Here is a 19,743-nt window from a genome sequence, read left to right as displayed (position 1 = left end):
TGCCCTGTGTCTGCCAGATTGATGGAAAGTTGTGTTGTGCAATATTCTGGAGGTGGTCATGGTTCACTCGTATGAATAAATAATTAACCCAATAGGACTAATAATCTGTCATACATTATCTGCACATTGTTTCTAACAAATGGCAAAGAGTGGGCTACCTTCTGTTTTTTGACTTAGCCTATGTTATTCTTTATCTAGATGAGAGTGAGCATATAGTTTTGAGAAACTGTCTCAAGGAAGCAGGATCAGTTTGACGGTTTAGTACATATGAGGATCAAATCTATGTTTCCAAGTTTATTTCCTCAAACAAAACGTAAACACGTCCTCCACCCACGCTTTGCTCTCCGGGAATCACGTGATTCTCCACAAACGCTGTAGGAGCCTGCGTCAAACAAGAAGCTGTCAGTTCGTTACAGACAGTCACTTCCAACTTCCAAAATAAAAGCTCCGCAAACTTCATGCTGTGCAGCAAAGTAGTCAGCTATAGACCCTGCCATGCCTCATCATGGGCTATAGGTGGCAGAAGAGAGCTTCCCATAAGATGTGGTGGGAGAGTGTATAAAAATTGCAACAAAAGTGGGAACAATACATTGCGTAACCACTATGCAACTTTAACTGTTTCCCAAAAATATTAAGCAAAAGAGACAGCGTTGCCACCGATGCAGTAGCGGGCATTGAAATATGTAACAGTGCAGTCAAAAAAAATGTTTTTTTTATATACAGAATATGCCTTATAGACAGACACACAAACTGAGACATTACAGACTAATAATAAAAATACACTGACAAATTATCTTCAGGGCAAAAAGTGAATATGTACTGTATATATATAAAATACAATAAACAACAGATCAAATATTGAATCCGATTGAAGCCTAAAGAACCTCTCTTCACATTGCAATCTTTGTTTCATGATGACCAAGATGTGGACATGGATCTGAGACTGGTGTCAGGCCAGCATAAACACTCAGAACTTTTGAGCAAAACGTTCCACGTCGCTTTACTCGGAATATGGAGAACTCATCTGTGAAACAAAAAGGAGAACATCATTAGATCATATGGTGGACCCGCCAAGAAAAACCATACGAACAATGATATTGGCATTAAACTTTTTGATAATGCCAACTAATAATGTAACAATAATGCTCGTGCTTGTGCTAATGTTGTCTTTTCATATAGCATGCGTGCTATAGAGCATACGCACAAAAATTTAGTCGACATAAAATGTACTATTTGCTTTCCAATATAATAACTTGGTTAATGTGTTATGTCCACTTTATTTTTCTTAGGAGAAAACATAATACTGATATATGGGTATTCCTTAGCGTTTTTTTTATCAACATATCCCATGAAAAGACCAGACCCAGTGATGTATTAGCCTGTGTCCTATTATCTTCTCATTCAGGCTGCTATAAAAATGCTACTTTTTCTTTACAAACAGAAGTAAACTTACTGTGTCGATATCGAAGCATAGGTGCTCGTTCAGCATGTCAAACTCCCCAGGAGTCATTGGTGGCTCGGGAGACTGACAAGAATGTGGTGTTGTGCTTGCATTAGAGCTGTGATAACAGAGAAAGAGAGATCATACGAGTGAGTTTACAATATAGATACACTTAAACACACATTAATAATTATGTAGAGCAGGGGTCTCATCATGTGGCCTCCAAAGGAACTCACCGCAATTCGGAGATAGGGATCAGGGTAGATGGAATGTATGGATAGGCTGATGAATGAACAGAGATACGAGAGAGATTAGTGTTGCAGCCTTCAATCTATAATAAGCAATCAAAGATTCAAAACAAGCACTAAAAAGAGGCATGCTGTCTAAATGAAGGCATGTTAGGGGGCCATCTTGCCTTTGCTGGGCTGACTGTTGTAAAGCCGTCCGAAGGCCTCATCTTTGGGGATGTCGGGGTAGAGGAACTTCAGCGGGTTCTCTGGTACCACCCCGTCTGAGATCACTTTGTAGTCTCGTATGATGTCGGCAAAAGGGAGAGCGCTGAGTCGGTTTTTAGTGTAAGGCTCCACAGAGTTGAACTTAGCTTCTCCTGTTGGAAGAAATAAAAATCACTGTTAGCAAAGACAAGACAACGAGCCAGAAGCTACTCTGAAAAATATAACTTTGACCTTGGACTAATACACTTATGAGCAAAATGTATGAGGTTTAACATAAAAGATAATTATTTAAAAGGGTGTTATGTGTAACTCTGTGTGTAATGTTGTGTACAGCAGCCGGGCCCACAGTTTTGATAAGAAACATATTCTAGTCCTATGTTTGTTTCCAGGTGTCTCCAAATCATTTTCTTATGATTTTACGATGATAGAATAATTCAATACTCAGGTTTACATGTCAAGAAAATATATTTTGTAAACTAACCGCAGCATCTGCTAATTTAAAAAGAAAAATCCCCATCCCCTGAAACTGCATAGTGCACCTTTAACTGGCTGAAATTGTAGTGTGGAGGAGTGGATCATATCTTTGAAAGAGCCCTCACCATTGTCGTTGTGCTCCACCCAGGTGAAAGTAATTCCTCCGAGGTGGCTCTCACTGAAGCGTAAAAGGAAAGTGCCCGGCTCTCTGTCCTTTAGCAGGGTGCGCTCCATCTCTTTGCTCACAAAGCCCATGATATAGCTGCATGGACAGGGATGGTAGAAGACAAAAAAATTAATATTATATTACTCCAGTTCTTACTTTTACGGCTTATTCCATCACATTGCCCATCCATTGGATACGTTCTTTGTTAAGACGCGTAGCTTTGTCTTTGCACACAGTTTGAGCTGATCAAACCTGGATATTACGTGAATCAGAAAAAGAGGTAAAGAATGTAATAGCTGCTGCAATTTTATCACTGGTCAGTGAAGAAGCTAATCTAAAATCTAACTAACTGCAAAGCACAGATCTATTGGGAAACATAATGGTGGTGGGATAAAACATAGCAAGTGATCCAGTGGCCTACTTCTCATTCCAGACTGGCAACAAGTGCTTCTTGATGAGTTCCAGGATGGAGTCCAGCCACATCCAGAAACTGAAGGGCTTTCCTGGAATATTCTCCTTGAAGGATGCACGACACATGGGAAAAAGGTACATTGATAAAGTATGTGTAATGATCTAATATTCTTATTGGCCACTAGATAGCGCAACCATATTGTAGATGAGATGGTACTATACGGTATATACATAACGTTTAACACTTACCTTAGAAAACTTGGACCAGGACACTTGATAGTCACTACAGGAGGCATGGTGACCTACAGTTACATACAGTTAATAACATAACATTAATGGTTGCACCAAACACCCGGCGTTTTAAAGGTGGAGTCAGCATTTCTTCTGAACGCTTGTTGTCAAAATCCCTTTTTGTCAAATCAGTTTAAATCCAGTATTAATACACAGCTTAGGCTGTGTAAACAGGCGTGTTGCTAGTTACGGTGGACCCCTTTGTTTACAAAACTTTTTTCTGCATACAGAACCTAGGCTGTGTGTATTAACACACGGTTTTATTTTCAGCGCACACACAGTACGGAGGTAGCGAATCATTAAGAGATATCCACTGATTCTGATTTAAAAAAAAGTTATTTCAACAACAAGCATTCTGCATAATAATTTGAAAACTAATGGGGATCTACCAAGAAGCTTTTCTCCCAGCATGGTGAGCTGCTCCTTGTTGAGGCCCTGACCAGCGAAGGTGGAGAACTGCCAGCTGAGCACCTCAGAGAGCTGGCTCCAGGTGGCCCGCGGCGGGTTACCAAAGAAGGTCAGGTTCTGTGGTTTAGAGAAACAGAGGAGGATAAAGGTCAGAGATGGGCCAAGTGGAAGTGTTTTTCTTAATTCTGCAAATACAGTATATACAATTCATATTAGGGCTGTGAATCTTTTGAATTCCCACGATTCGATTCCGACTCCTGGGGTCACTCACGATTTGATTCAAAATCAATTTTTTCGATTCAAAATTCAATTTCTGGATTCAGTTCAAAAGAGGATTTCATGATCACATTGCATGAAAGCACATTATAGTCCATGTCTTATTTATCTTCTTTTAAGTCTATTTTAATGTGAATACCCAGGGGGCAAAGTGATTTTATGGACATGGAGCGTTGTAAAAGGTTGTTCACCAAAAATGACATCTAGGACCTTCCACGATCACAACCTGGGTGGACAACCTTGTCAACAAGCTGCTGGAAAGCTACAGCGGGCCGACATAGCAAATCAGAACCACTGTTTAAGTGAATGGGGGTGAATGGGGATGGGCTAATGGGGAATTTTTTTAACTTATAGATATCATTATAAAACTTTGCCAGTTGATTAATGACATTAAAACAAAAACTTTTTGTATTACAGTATTTTCGAAAATGTTTAAATAAATATGAAAAATCATCAATATCTTACTAATGACGCGTAAATTTGCATATCTGCAAAGCCCCAAAATCTAGATGTTGGAAGAAAACAAAGTCAATTTGTTTTTAAATGTTGAAAACAAAACAAGTGTCCAACTGCCTGAAGCCTTTCCTAATCACAGTTCAAATTTGATCAATAACCCATAGAAAATAAATTTTTTACACAGTTACATTTCATGTGCTATGGACCAAAAGTGTCCTTTTGGAGTCTCCAGCTGGTATTTTAAGAAACGGCTAGACATTCCCTTGGAAAAAACAGTGTAAAAAATTCATTTTCTATGGGTTATTGATCAAATTTGAACTGTGATTAGGAAAAGCTTCAGGCAGTTGGACACTTGTTTTGTTTTAAAAATGTAAAAACAAATTGACTCTGCTTTTGTCCAACATCTAGATTTTGGGGCTTTGCAGATATGCAAATGTACGCATCATTAGTAAGATATTGATGATTTTTCATATTTATTCAAACTTTTTGGAAAATACTGTAATACAAAAAGTTGTTGTTTTAATGTCAGTAATCAACTTGCAAAGTTTCATAATGATATCTATAAGTTTAAAAAATTCCCTTATTAGCCCATCCCCATTCACTTAAACAGTGGTTCTGATTTGCTCTATGTCGGCCCCCTGTAGCTTTCCAGCAGCTAGTTGACCAGGTTGTCCACCCAGGTTGGGATCCTAGAAGGTCCTGGATATCATTTCTGGTGAACAACCTTTTACAACGCTCCATGTCTGTTTTTCCAAAACCCCTAGGTAGAAGCTTGTAATGTATGTGATTTTAAGGCAAGTCAACAACAAAATGTTTTTTTTTTAATTCACGGGAATTCACAATGGCGATTTTTACATGAATCGATGATTTTTTCTCCAAAACCCCTAATTTAAAGGAAATATATAAATATACATTGATAATGAGATGCAATGCAATTCAAATGACACATCCTCTAAAAGTAGAATGAACACATCTCAAAAACATTTTAAACCAAAATTCGACACTGCTGCATATTCTTCATATAGGGAGGATAAATGTGTGTGTTGGCTCACCCTGGGCTCATCAGTCAGCAGGTTATACCACATGACGGACGCCCAGCCTCCAGGCAGCTGGCTCACGTTGGAAATGACCACCAGGGGCAGAGAACACGTCTGGAAAAGATTCACATACATTATACAATCAGCAGGCTGCACTCACAACGTCAGACAGACACACGTACTGTGAAGTAAAGATTACCTCCAGATCAATGGTGAGACCCTGCACCGTGAAGCAAGCCTCAAAACTGAGAGAGTGAAGTTCCTCTGTCACAGAGAGCAGACCCTGCAACACACACACACACACACACACACACACACACACACACACACACACACACACACACACACACACACACACACACCCCCGTTTCAGTTCACCCCTCTTCACGCTGCATTATAAACATTTAAATTAGGATGCTCGATGGCTGCAACAATTTTAGAATGGCGGCTCTGACAATATGACATGGCTATAACATTAACTGCCAGTATTTAATTCAGACAATTCAGTACCACTTTGCTGGTATATGCTATGCATGATCAACTGCGTTTCTTACCTCATTCCCCTTTGTGCCATTGATGTATTTCTTCTCTTTCAGCTGCTGTGAGACACAAACTCGGTGTCAGTTGGCCGAAACGTTAACAAAACAAAACCTAACACTGATAGAGAACTTAACAAACCACCACTTTGACAAACTGTTGAATGTGGAAGTGAAACTTGATTCAGTCAACTACTGCTACTGTATTAGCTGCAGAGAAGGTTGAAGTATGAACTGAAAGAGCCAGTATACGATGGCTTTCCCATGAAGTTAGCGTCATGAAGCAACGGGGAAGTGGTTATGAGTTACCATAGGTTTTGATGTTCTCTGATAGTGAATGAAACGTGAATAAAGTCATAGTAGTGAATGGGTTTTTTTCTAACCAGGTGTCTGAACTCCACCGAGAGGCAGCCGTTGGAGTAGTCCTCAATGTCCATCACCTTAGTGTTGTTGGTCAGGATGAAAAACTGACGACTTCTGAGAAGAAACACAAAGCAGCCTCATGGATCTGTATCAGTGCTGTGTGATTGAGAAGATTACATCAATGCAACTGTGGCTGCAGAGATCTGAAAAGTGAATTCATTCTTTTGAATACCTTACAATAAAAGTCAGTGATTCTGTACAACACTTATTGTCAAAAATCACTTTTTGACAACACACACAGTACGGACAGGTAGCAAATCACGAGGAGTTATTCACTAATTCTGACAGAACGAAATTTTGACAACAAAAATTCTCCAGAATCGCTGACTCCACCTTTAAATTGTTAAATGGTAGAGTTTTAGGAATGGTTTCGGAGTAGAAAACCATATTGAACCATAAGGTAAAAGCTAACTGTAGCTCCAATCATAGCTCAGCTGTAGAGATAACCTGTGGCCATGGAGGTAGGACTCAGTTACAAAACTGCACTATATCTGTTTTGTTTTTTCTATTATTAATGCAAATAAACTGCCTTTTAAATACTTAAAAAATAGTTATAAAAACTATTTTTTGCTTCTAAACTGGGCAATGAGTTTCAGACAAACATTTTTCTCCATATCAATGTGTAGCATTTTGGAATGAAACCCTGTTGAAGCAGTTAAGTCAGGTTGTATACTATTTGCACGACTGATGGCAGTATAAAAAAAGCAGCAACACTGCTTTGATCTGTGCTAAAAATGACACCTATGCGCTTCGTCCTGCAGTGAGGTTGTTGTTGTACTCACACTCTGCCAGGGGGGAGGTCCCTAGAGACACACAAACACACAGCAATGCATCAGTCAATCATACGCACAATATGACTTTTACATTGCAGATAGACTAAAAGAATAATTGGCCTGAAAGTGCAAAGCAAGCTAGAAAAGCTTTAAATATGAATATCTCACTTGTCAAAAGTTGTTTTCACTTTCAGCTGATAATCCACTTCTGGAAGTTTGACCAGGAGTCTGGGACAATTCAGGAAGAGAAAAATTAAAAAAACTATTTCTCAACCAATATTACTGATATTTTCTTCAAAAAAAAACAATAAATAAAGCAGATGAAAGACAAAAATCATATATAATAAAATGGTTAAAATTAAGACTGACATTTAAACAGTAATGAAATGGCCAACTTTAGCGGAATGAACGGTGAAAACATGATTACCTGACTTTGGTGGTGAATTGTACTCCGGTCTTGATGATGAGGGGTTTCTGTGGATGCGTGGGCATGCATGGCTGCTTCTCCACCACAAAGGAGCTGAGAACAGACCACACCTCATCTTATTATTTACAGCTTTCACTGTGTGCATTTCACTTGACCGCTCATGCCTGTGACAGGACAGGTTGTGTATGTCCTGTGTTAAGTACCTTACTATACTGTGCTCTCAGTCTTTCCATGTACTTACATGCGTTAACAGACATGGTAAATGATCATCCTAAACTACTCATTTAACTGTAAATAGAATTCTATTGAAAAAACTTTGAAAAAAAAGACACTCTAATGTGTCATTCTTTGCCTACAGAAACAATATAAAGAAATAATGATGTGATTAAAATATATTTTGGTTCCATTTACAATACAATTATGTATTAGTAATTGGTTCACTAAAAATGTTAACCAAAATGTGTAAGCGTATGCCCTGTCGGTGTGGAAAGCGCAGCGATTGTGGAACGCTTATACATCTGTTGCTCCACACTCCTGTCCAGTTAGTGCAGACCGGCGTGAGCCATGTTGCATTGTATTGCATTTTTGTGTGAAAAAACATACAATTTGCTTGCGTTGTATTTGACTGTGTTGTGCGATGTGTGGTGTTCAGATTACCTCTTGATGAGGTGATAGAGGAGGTACTTGACTCGCTCCTCCATCTGGGGCTTCTGAAGGGGGATCGGGTCACTCTCGTAGGTCACCTTGACAACCAGCTCCCCCAGTTTGTCCAGCTGACGCTTGATCTGGAACAGACTCTGGGCTGTCAGGGTAAACCTGGGACAGGGACATGAAGAAGAAGAAGAAGAAGAAGAAGAAGAAGAAGAAGAAGAAGAAGAAGAAGAAGAAGAAGAAGAAGAAGAAGAAGAAGAAGAAGAAGAAGAAGAAGAAGAAGAAGAAGAAGAAGAAGAAGAAGAAGAAGAAGAAGAAGAAGAAGAAGAAATAGATTTAATGCTTGTTTCATATGTGCATGTCTTCAGTTTTTGTTGATACTAGAACCCTCTTTGGACCTGCTGTCCAAAAGATAATTGCCAGCGTGTGCATATGTCTACGAAGCGAGTGAAAGAGAGACAGCAGGATGCACGGCCATGATTGGCTATTGGCTAAATCTCAACTTTTTACATCCTGTGAACCAGAATAGATTAACTATGGTAATATGACGATGGTGGAAGCAAAGTAAAAACTTTGATTTCACAACTGATGACTGGCATTAAAGTAATGGTATGAGCCCCCCCCCCATTACCAGCCCTGCAGCTGGTCCAGGCCGGTGAGCAGCGGGCCTCCGATGGCGGCCACCTGCTGCCTGCGCTTCCACTCCTGCAGCTCAGGGTGAAGCTGAGAGGTGGTGAGGTCATCAATCTCCTTCACCACCACGTCCATCTTTGACAGGATCTCCTAACACAGGTAGAGGGGGGGGGGGGGGGGGGGGACAGCTGTGGTCGGTTCATAGAATGCAAAACGAGACAATCTGTGTTTGGGCACTGGTGACTTGTTGTCCACTTCTACAATTGGGAGACATTTTGGTATAAGAACTTGTGCATCCCTCAAGTGTAAAGTGTATCTTTGCACGGCGATATTCAAAATGCATACCTTCCTTTTATAGTCGAGCCTGTTAAGCACTTCCTGCAGTCTCGTTACTTCCTGTTTCATCATCTCTGAGTTCTTATCTGTGGATTCTGACGTGCGCGCGCACACACACACACACACACACACACACACACACACACACACACACAAAACCACAAATACATTGAGCAGATTCTTGCAGGCTGTGAAGTGTTTTGCAGTAGTAGTAAAAAAAAAAAAGTTTGTATTTTCTTCCCCCCACTTGGGTGCCAATGTAATAACATGGCTCACCTCGAGACTGTAGGGTCTTGTAGCGGAAATCAAAGTCATCCTGCATGTCCTCGATGTATTTCACGGCCTGGTCCATCAACTAGACACACAGAGACGCATCGTTTTTTTAAAAAGTTCACTACAAAGGGTGATATGTACTATTGTTATTAATGTGTGTGTCTGTTTAGTTACCTGCACGCTGCCCCTGATGAGCCCAACTCTGTTGTCCATGTTCTTCTGCCTCTCAAACGCCACAGAGTCCTGCAGTGATTTCTCCAGGGGACCCTGTTGGAAAAATGTCTTTTTAGTCACTTTTGAATTTTCTACGCACTTATTTATACAGATACACATATCAAATGTAGACTGGTATTCTGTCTTTTAATCTTTATTCTGTTCTTAAATTATAAAAAAAAGGGAGATCAACAGACTCCCTGAAAACAGCGGATGACATGATGCCACCTATGCAAATATAATATCTGAATGTTTCGACCCCCAATTTTTATTTTATTTTTTTATTTTGGGCTATTTTGCTTCCATAACATAACACTTCTGTCTCAACTACTAAACTTTCCATAATCATTCTTAGTAATATGCTTAAGGTCACTGCAGAAGGATTTGTTCATATGTTTGGTAACTTTTTTCCTCACTCCGGCTCAAGAAAAGGCCACAGAAACTGTTCCTGTAACTGTGCATGTTGCTCATCCAGTTTAGCCTGGCACAAACACTGGTAGTCAAGGGGACCAGGTCAAAAGATAAACTTCACAACATCACTAAACACTCCTGTATGCTTGTTGGGACTTGTTTATTTATCACGCTATGTTGCGCTCTATATTTGTATACCTCATGTCATTTTAAAAATCAAATACATACGTGACCGTCACAGGCACTTCCTGATTTCCTCCACTATGTATTTCGTTAAAAAAAAGTTGAACTATTCCTATATATAAATGTTACCTGATGATATATATATAAGTAATAATATAGAGTACCCTATTTACCTGCAGTTTCTCCCTTAAAGCTTATGTGATTCTTTATTTGCCATTTCTTTTAGTTCATTTTTGTTTCACAGCATCTCCCCTGTAGTAGAGGTCCTGGCTAAGATTATTATGCACTTCATTTAACAACATGGGATGTGGAACAGATCAGCATAAAAACATGTTTTTCTTGTTTATGGCACTAGAATATTTTGCCATGCGACACCAGTGGCGATTCCAGGAAATTTTTACTGGGGTGGCAAAGGTGGGCCACAGAGCTAGAGTGGGGTGGCCATCACACACCTGAATGAGTAGCATGTGATATGCTGTACAACCAATTCAAAGATGATTTATAATCCCAAATGCCCAAATCATGTTAGTATCCATTGTAATGTTTGTCAGAAAACTAAACCCTAACAACTGGATGCCTAACAACTGGACAGAGGGACGGATGACAACTAGCTTTTGACCAAATATCTTGCTAAAAAAATAAACCTTTATTTATGAAATTCTGCCCTTGCTAAGAACATGTTACACTTGCTAACTACAAACTTTTATTTTTCTATTCAGATTTCAAAAATCTGCTGGGACACATGCCCATACACGTGCATGGGTGGCACGCATGTCACAAGCACACTTATGCTGTTTTCAAGACCTTTGCTGACCAGAGACCAGTTCTAGTGGCCACAGTCCTACCATTCATTTAGTACTTGAAAATTGCAAACTGATCTCATATCAGTGGATTGGAGTGTTTGTGTGATGAACTTGGCAACTACCTATCAAAAAAAGTTAAGAAAGAAAAAAAAATACATATTATCTCTGAACTAGGCTACATATCAGGAAAAATTTATATTCCAAAAAAATTTATATTCCAAAAAAAATATTAAATATTATATTAAAAAAACATTTGAACTGGGGGGGCCACTGGGGTGGCTAGTAAGATTTCAGGGGGGCCGTGGCCCCCCCAGGTCCCCGCTAGAATCGCCACTGTGCGACACCATTTCTTGGGGAATACAGCGAAGCGGTTGGTACTGTGGGGGTGTCTTCCCGCTATAGCAGCCCTAATTTACCAGCAGCGTTTGATTATGTTAGGAAGCAGAGGGACTTTCCCCTCTGACGGAGTCAATGAGTGACAAACCTGTTCCTGCATGCAGGCGCTGGAGAGGATACGCCGCTCTTCCCTCAGGCAGGTGGAGATCACCCTGGCCATGACAGCAGGGTTGGCCATGTATTTCACCTGTGACACACACACACACACACACACACACACACACACACACACACACACACACACACACACACACACACACACACACACACGGAATATGGCAGGTTACAAAAACACCCATGCTCAATCAAGTGGATTTCCTTTGTTTGAATAGAAATGTACAAAAGCCATGACAAAGCAATATTATAGCAGTGTTTTCGGGGATTAAATTGATGGCTTAGTTTCCACAGTGTGTGAGTGTGTTTATCTTCTATCCGGGGTTTCTGACCTCTCTAGCACACTCTCTGGCAGTTTTTCTCTTTCTGTGTCAAACATGCATATTTGTTGTGTCTTGTGCTGATTTGGTGTTGACTTTGAATGAGTTTAAATCAAATCAATTAAATCAAAAAAAATATCTTGCCACCTGGAGGACCCAGGCTCTGGATGAGGAGGAAATAAAGTACTGTCATCATGGATCAAAGGGTTTTTACTGGAAGTACAGTAAAGGAAAGGAATGACGCTCCACTTGACTCTGGTGAGAAATCCTGACAATATTTACCCGTAAGTCATAATGAAAGTGTAAGTAGGAGAGTAGGTATAACCAGTTTTCTTCGAAGGGCGTGAGAGCCTGCCAACATAACGTTTATGTGGATCTTGGTAAACATTTGGAGGGTGTGATTCGTTTTTCAATCGTGTAAAGCAATAGCTCAGTTGGAGCTATATTAGCATCTTACGAACAGAATTAAAATACAGTCATATGAAAAAGTTTGGGAACCCCTCTCAGCCGGCATTATAATTGACTCTGCTTTCACAAAAAAAAGATAAAAGTGGTATGTCTTTAATTTACCAGGAACAGCTAAGTACTGGGATGTTTTCCAAACAAAGATTTTTTGAAAAGCAGTATTTGGTTGTATGAAATAAAATAAAATGTGAAAAACTGGCTGTGCAAAAATATGGGAACCCTTGTGGTTTTGTTGATTTTAATGCCTGTAACAGCATGTAAAACTGATGACTTTAAACACAAAGTTGGTTGGATTATGTTGTTAAGCCTTGAACCTCATAGAAATGTCTGTTTAATCATGAGAAATTTTATTTTAGGTGCCTAAATGCAAGTTGCACTTCTCTTTGACTCTCTGCTGAAGTGAGACAGAATGGGATCATCAAAACAGCTCCCAAAAGATCTGAAAAACAAAGATTGTTCATTGTCATGGTTTAGGGGAAGGCTACAAGAAGCTTTCCCAAAGGTTTCAATTGTCAATTTCGACTGTAGGGAATGTTGTCAGGAAATGGAAGGACACAGGCATAGTGGCAGTTAAACCCAGGCATGGCAGACCAAGAAAAAAACAGGAGCGGCATAGGTGGAGGATTGTGAGAATGGTTGCACACAACCCACAGATCACCTCCAAAGACCTGCAAGAACATCTGGCTGCAGATTGTGTATCTGTACATCGTTCAACAATTCAGCGCAATTTGCACCAAAAAATCTGCTTTTTATAAAGCAGATGTTTTACATTTTTGACTCATCAGTCCAAAGCATTTTCTTCCAATATGAAGCTGGCTTGTCTAAATGAGCTTTTGCATACTCCATGCAACTGTATCTGTGGCGTGGGCGCAGAAAGGGCTTCCTTCTCATCACCCGGCCATACAGATGTTTTGGTGCAAATTGCACTGAATTGTTGAACCATGTACAGATACACAATCTGCAGCCAGATGTTCTTGCAGGTCTTTGGAGGTGATCTGTGGGTTGTGTGCAACCATTCTCACAATCCGCTGCATATGCCGCTCTTGTACTTTTCTTGGTCTGCTAGACCTGGGTTTAACTGCAACTGTGCCTGTGTCCTTCCATTCCCTGACAACGTTCCTTACAGTAGAAATTGACAATTGAAACCTTTGGGAAAGCTTCTTGTAGCCTTCCCCTAAACCATGACAATGAATAATCTTTGTTTTTAAGATCTTTTGGGAGCTGTTTTGATGATCCCATTCTGTCTCACTTCAGCAGAGAGTCAAAGAGAAGTGCAACTTGCATTTAGGCATGATTACCTTTTCTCATGATTAAACAGACCTTTATATGAGGTTCAAGGCTTAACAACATAATCCAACCAATTTTGTGTTTAAAGTCATCAGTTTTACATGCTGTTACATGCATTAAAATCAGCAAGACCACAAGGGTTCCCATATTTTTGCACAGCCAGTTTTTCACATTTTATTTTATTTCATAAAACCAAATACTGCTTTTCAAAAAATCTTTGTTTGGAAAACATCCCAGTACTTAGCTGTTCCTGGTAAATTAAAGACATACCACTTTTATCTTTTTTTGTGTGAAAGCAGAGTCAATTATAATGCCGGCTGAGAGGGGTTCCCAAACTTTTTCATATGACTGTACATTTGTTTTTATTCCAATTTATTATAGCTAAGTATTAGCCTAACTACAAATAATATTTGATTACTAACTCGGTAATGATGACTGATGAAAATAATCAGTGCTTGAGGCTCCTGGAATAATAATCAATAGAAGAGATTGTTTTAAGGATGCATGAGATGCACTTCCATAAAGCTGGAGCACGTGTCTTGAACAGATTTAAAAAAGATTGGTCAACGTTAAAAAAACAGGAGAAGGAAAAAGAGGCCAAGATATGAGATATGCTTTATTGGTATGGGTCAAGCTAAAAAGTATAAAAACACTGGATCCCACATTTACCGTAGTGCACCCTTAGCATGTTATTAGAATATCCCTGCCTTGGAAATGTGTTCTATGGCTAACTAAAATGTTTGAAACTGGGTTCCAGAGGGAAATCCCTTGTCTTCTGCAAGGACTAAGCCTGTAAAGGGGGACGCTCTAACTAGTACACCACAAGCGCCCCACACATCAGCAGACTTATACAAAATATTTCATGGGATGAGTAACAGTCCCAGTGACTAAACTGACCTTTCTGTGGAAAATCGATGGAGTGCCCCTTTAACTTAAAAGCAGTGTTCACTGCTGTGATAGCAGTGAACACAGTGATATTTTAATAGACCATTGCAGTATGGATATAAAATGGTTCTAGGTGGCTTAGGTGAAAGCTTAGAGTTAAACTAATGAATTGTAGCCATGCCTTATGTTAAAGCGGCCACAGACTTTCCCTCAACCACACTCCTGCTTCTACCTCACCACATCATGATTTCCACAACGAGCGAGGCCTTGCTCTGCCTGGAAGCCCGTTTAAAAGGCTCTCTTTGAAGACGACAAAAAAAAATTCTCTCGCCTCCAGCTTTTCATGCATCAGCATCACTGCCAGGACGGTGACTGAAGAAGGCATCAACAAACACCTACACGCTCACTTTCATTAAAGTAACAGTGACAGTTAGTTAGTAGCATAGGCAACTAGCTGCACAATCCTTTGGTTTTGGTACTTGGTACACACACACACACTCACTTCTCTTTTCAGTTGATCCATATTAGTCACAAAAATCTTATCCTGGAAACATCTCTCCGGGGTCTCATTCAGTTTTGATCTAGAGATTGTTGTGATGTTGATCAGTGGAAGATCAAATGAAAAAGGTCAACCGCGTCATTGTTTGAGGGTTTTTTTCCTGAGAAATAATCTCCTTGGACGTGGGCAAATCTGACAACGGCTAAGGTTTGAATCTTTCTCTTGTGCTGTATGAATCCACACAATAAAAACTACACTCACACCCCATAACAACAACAACAACAACAACAACCCGCAACACCCTTGACTACCGCACAAGAGTAACTGCTTCCTCTGTGAATAGGTGGCTTTGAAACTTTCAGTAACAGGAAACAGCGATACGAGCCACGCGGGTTTCCTTCTGCAAAAAAAGGTATATGTCCTTTCCAGAATAAAACCTGTGCTTGTGACGACTCTAGAGTATCTGACCTCAGCCACACATCCTGTGCACTGACTGTCTTCTGCCTTGAATTTGGTGTAAAAACCAGCGGAATTATTTCACACATCACCACTTACTCATTTGACATTTGAACGGGACTATGAGTGAAAACAGTAGCTGCCTCTCTCAGGTTACCCCAGAGAAACAACTGGGGAACTAGTTACACTTTTTCCAAGTGACTGACTACCAACTGTGGTTTAATACTGCCATTCTATTTGACTTCCCTTTCACCTGCAGTACACACATGTACACCATGCACCACGCAGCTACTTCTCCTTATTAAGGCGAGACACTGCAGACAAAGTATTTATTTTTTTGTCAATTACTGGTCAATTTTGGGATGTTCATTTTGCTTCCATAGTCTTCTTTCAGACTGGTATAAATAAAATGTCAAAAATGTACATGTACATGCTTCTTCCCCTTATGCCACCTATTACCTTATCTCAAACCTTCTAAAGCAATCAACAAAAACATCAGGTCAAATGATGTTCCGTGCTCTCATATCTCATACAGTTTTTATGCCTTTGCCATTTCTCTAGCTCTTCCTTTGTTTCCTCTTTGATGCTATTGTCTGTCTAGATACATGTGTGACACACAGTGCACTTTCTAGTGAAAGTTGTTTATGTCATTCGGGAAGTATTCAGAATATGAAATCTACCATCGATGCTGGGAAAAGAGATGCTGTCTATGTTTTTGCGGTTGACTTTAGAAGGATCTGATTGCCCACAGTGAGATAGTGAAGACTGAAGAGTAAAATACAAAGTACAGTAAAAACCAGGAAGTAAACAAATGATTGTGTTGTGCAGTTTGCAATAGCCAATCAATCCCAAGTAGTGTTGTTAATAGATAACCCCATGTGCTGGAATACAAGAAGAGATTATACTAATTTACCAGAAACTATACAATAATGCTGTCATGGTGGCTGACTGCTTGGGCGTCAGTCAGAGTGTGTTAGTTTTATTTTTAATCATGTCAAATTTTCCATGAACATTTCTGATACTTAGAGGAAACTTCACATTTACCAGCATTGTCTAATTTTGGGTAGATATTCTACCTTGACTTAAACGCATTTCCTTGAACACTGGTGATCTCAAATGAATTGGCAAATCCAAATTAGTTGGAAATGACACATACCATGTTTCTTCTACACTGCGTTGTTCCAAATGATGAGCATCTGAACAATATATCCAGCCAAATGGCGGCCAGCTTGGATTTGACCTCACACGGTACGGAAAGGTGAAATCTGACTTCCCTCTACATCTGAAAATAAACCTTATGGCATGTACTTTACTATCGAAGAAATGTCATGCTTTACTCATAGAATGTGAAAAGGTTATAATAGGCCTATGTGAGCTTATCTGGTGCTTAAAGGTGCATAGAAACTGTTATTTTTACGTTAGCTTTATAACTTCAAACAGTGTACCAGGGATCCAATTTTCATTTGAGGAAAGTTTGTGTACGAAGTTTTGAAAACATATTTTAGAATATCTTCACTTCTCTGATACACCGTAAGTTACATAATGCACCTTTAAGTCCCTGTTGAAAATGGGCTGAGCTCTGAGTGAGATATAGCAAGTTGGGACACACACACACACACCCACACACACACCTGTAGCTGCTGCTGTATGATCTTCATGTTGTGTCTATTGAGGAAGTTCTGCTCCTGGGAGAGCACCCTCTCCAGCTGTGACATCAGGTTGGTGAACATCACCCCCGCCATCGACTCATCGTTGGCTGCAGTGTCCCTGAAACACAGAGAGCGTGTGATGTTTAGGAGAGTCCATACGTTGTATGAATATGCATATATGCCACAGCTATAACATCCATGCACAAAAAAGTTAGGGTGTATACTATTGCATTTTACAGTTTCCGACAGTTTCCCGCATGAAGACTGGGATGGGCTGAACAAGGCTAATCTAAACCTAAACCTGTGTAGAATCTGTGTCCGTGAGGAAAATGTAGTTAGGTTTCTTTATTTGTCAATTAAGACGTAAGAAGTAGATTCACACAGGGTTTCTCACACACAAGGTAAGTGAAATGTGTCTTTTCTCATATCCCTCACATACAATTTCTCAGAGAGGGTCGTGGCGCAGGGTCAGCCATATTGCGGCACTCCTGGAGCACTTTGGGGTTAAGCGTCTTGCTCAAGGACACACTGGTAGAGGTGGTGGGCACGTGTCGGCCCCTCTTTCCTCTAGTCCATCCTACCAACCGAGCTACCTAGATTGTGAAAGCAAGGCGAATAACTTTCTATCCATCCATCCAATATTGGTTGGATATCGTGGTGATATTTCTTTAGTAAAAATACTCATACTTACACATACAATTGCCGACTGAGAATAACAATAACGCTAAATCTATCCACAGACAGCATCTAATAATGTGAGGTAGTTTAGTAGTTTGTTCCAGATGTTTTGTTGCTGCTTGTTGTCTAATACCAGTGTATCGTAGATTAATTAAACCTCCTCCAAGGAACTATTACATGTTAATAAAAGTTTTCCTCTGATGATAGTAAATGACATGAAACAGCAAACGAGACCGTCAGCGAAAAAAAATTGCTAAAGTTGGTACATGGGTGTTTAACAGAACAGTCCGTTTAACATTGAGTCGACACATTAGCATTCTTTTAAATTGCTTTATTCCTCAATTAACACAAGGCAGATAATTCACTTTTCTTTTTTCGATTATATTGCACTCTGTGTGAGGGAGAATATATACCTAGGCTACTTTATTATGTAATTTGGGGGAAATGTGCATTTTAAGCAATACATTAATAAATAGGCCTAAATAATGAAGAAGAAGAATTAGAAGAAGGGGGCAGGATTTACCAATCTTGAGACTCTATCCATCCGGCCAGACCCTGTCTGATGTCCATGGGGAAGTTATCATCATACAGATAGTCCACATGTTCCAGGAGTCTGATCTCCAGCTGCTGAATCTGCTTCCACTGGCTCATGCTGCTGACACAGACACCACAAAACAAACACAGTGCGCTTCAATTAGAAAAACAAAAAGACAAAGTTTCTTATCTAGATTATATAGGCTAAATGATGACGTGTGGGCTAGACAGAGCTATTCTCCTCCCTGGTGTTACCTGCGTTGTCTGTGCGCTGCTGCTCATTCACCATGTGAACCTGTTTCCCTCTCTGACTTTCGGTCTTTGAATGCGTCCGTCCGTTCATCGGAAACCAGCTCATTTAGATTTACTCTGAGAGGAGACACCCACATAGCCAGGAAACACGCTCACCCAATCATTGGGCGCGCGCGTGTGTGTGTGTGTGAGAGAGAGAGAGAGAGAGAGAGAGAGAGAGAGAGAGAGTGTGTGTGTGTGGTGAGAGAGAAAGGAATACGGTAGCATCACTTTTCACAAGTGTCGTGCTGAAAATTATAACCTGACAAAAACTGAAAAAATAATATAGCCTAATAATTATAGCCTATATGCGTAGGCTACTGTAGGCTATAAAAAGTTTCACCAGTGAGGTAGGCCTAAATAAGGGGACTTGGTGAGCTATAATCTGGCAGACAGCCTTAAAATAAATATGTCTTGGTCATGAGGATAATTCCTTGCAAAGAGTAATTTTATTTTATTTAATAGATAACCCATCTATAGGCCTACATCGTAGGCCTATAGCCTAGATGGGTCCTTAATAAAAGGCTAGTTTCCAAATGTGAACGAACAGACGATGCACACAGCTGCTACAAACGAATGCTACAATCACGGACATTCCATGATATTCTTTGTACTATTCTTTTGATTCTTCGGCTAATGAACGTTTTACAAATATAGCCTACATGGGAATGAATAAGCGCCGTGTTTCAATCCGGTGTTGCACCGAACGCTCATATGTGACCCTAGAGGGCGCTGTTCTTATTTCTTAACTGATTTCAATAGACTATAGGCTAATAACAACCCAGTCTCACAGTGAAATGTTTTATTAATTATGTTGGCCCACACCTGAAAACATAGTCTCACAAAAACAGCCCTGCAATTGAGAGATTATTAAGTGGTTTGCTTCCAATTTAAAATGATTGCGCAGTGGAAAAAGTATAGCCTATACACATTTCACTGTGATGGGTAGGCTAACTAGGTTGGTTATTCACCTTTAAAAAACAACAACAATCTGACCATTTCAGTGCCAATTTTGAGAAACTTCTACGATTTGCGCAATGGACCAACGTTTTTACATAGCCTATATTTCACTATGAGACTGGGTTAATCAAT

General features: G+C 39.9%; 1 protein-coding gene across 3 annotated transcripts; it reads right to left on the bottom strand.

Moving 5' to 3' along the window:
• Positions 1 to 695: 695 nt before the first annotated feature.
• Positions 696 to 18,676, bottom strand: stat4 (signal transducer and activator of transcription 4). Of its 3 annotated transcripts, none has more exons than XM_080038562.1 (24): positions 18,616 to 18,676; positions 18,350 to 18,478; positions 17,131 to 17,266; positions 11,562 to 11,660; positions 9,642 to 9,734; positions 9,471 to 9,549; positions 9,204 to 9,289; positions 8,857 to 9,008; positions 8,232 to 8,390; positions 7,575 to 7,667; positions 7,316 to 7,375; positions 7,157 to 7,177; positions 6,335 to 6,428; positions 5,970 to 6,014; positions 5,615 to 5,698; positions 5,431 to 5,529; positions 3,628 to 3,763; positions 3,197 to 3,249; positions 2,958 to 3,052; positions 2,496 to 2,632; positions 1,857 to 2,048; positions 1,678 to 1,723; positions 1,454 to 1,559; positions 696 to 1,024 (listed from the first exon to the last, which is right to left on the bottom strand). In XM_080038562.1, the coding sequence occupies exons 2-24, from the start codon at positions 18,475 to 18,477 to the stop codon at positions 1,001 to 1,003; spliced, it is 2,217 nt and encodes a 738-aa protein (XP_079894688.1). In that variant the 5' UTR covers position 18,478; positions 18,616 to 18,676; the 3' UTR covers positions 696 to 1,000. The 3 variants fall into 3 exon arrangements, with proteins under 3 accessions (XP_079894688.1, XP_079894690.1, XP_079894689.1); XM_080038564.1 differs by having other exon boundaries at positions 6,335 to 6,425; XM_080038563.1 differs by having other exon boundaries at positions 18,350 to 18,481; positions 18,616 to 18,670.
• Between the last annotated feature and the right edge of the window lie 1,067 nt (positions 18,677 to 19,743).

Source organism: Ammodytes marinus, assembly GCF_949987685.1.
Source record: "Ammodytes marinus genome assembly, chromosome: 12".
Taxonomy (NCBI): Eukaryota; Metazoa; Chordata; class Actinopteri; order Uranoscopiformes; family Ammodytidae; genus Ammodytes; species Ammodytes marinus.
This window is presented reverse-complemented; position numbering and strand designations above follow the sequence as displayed.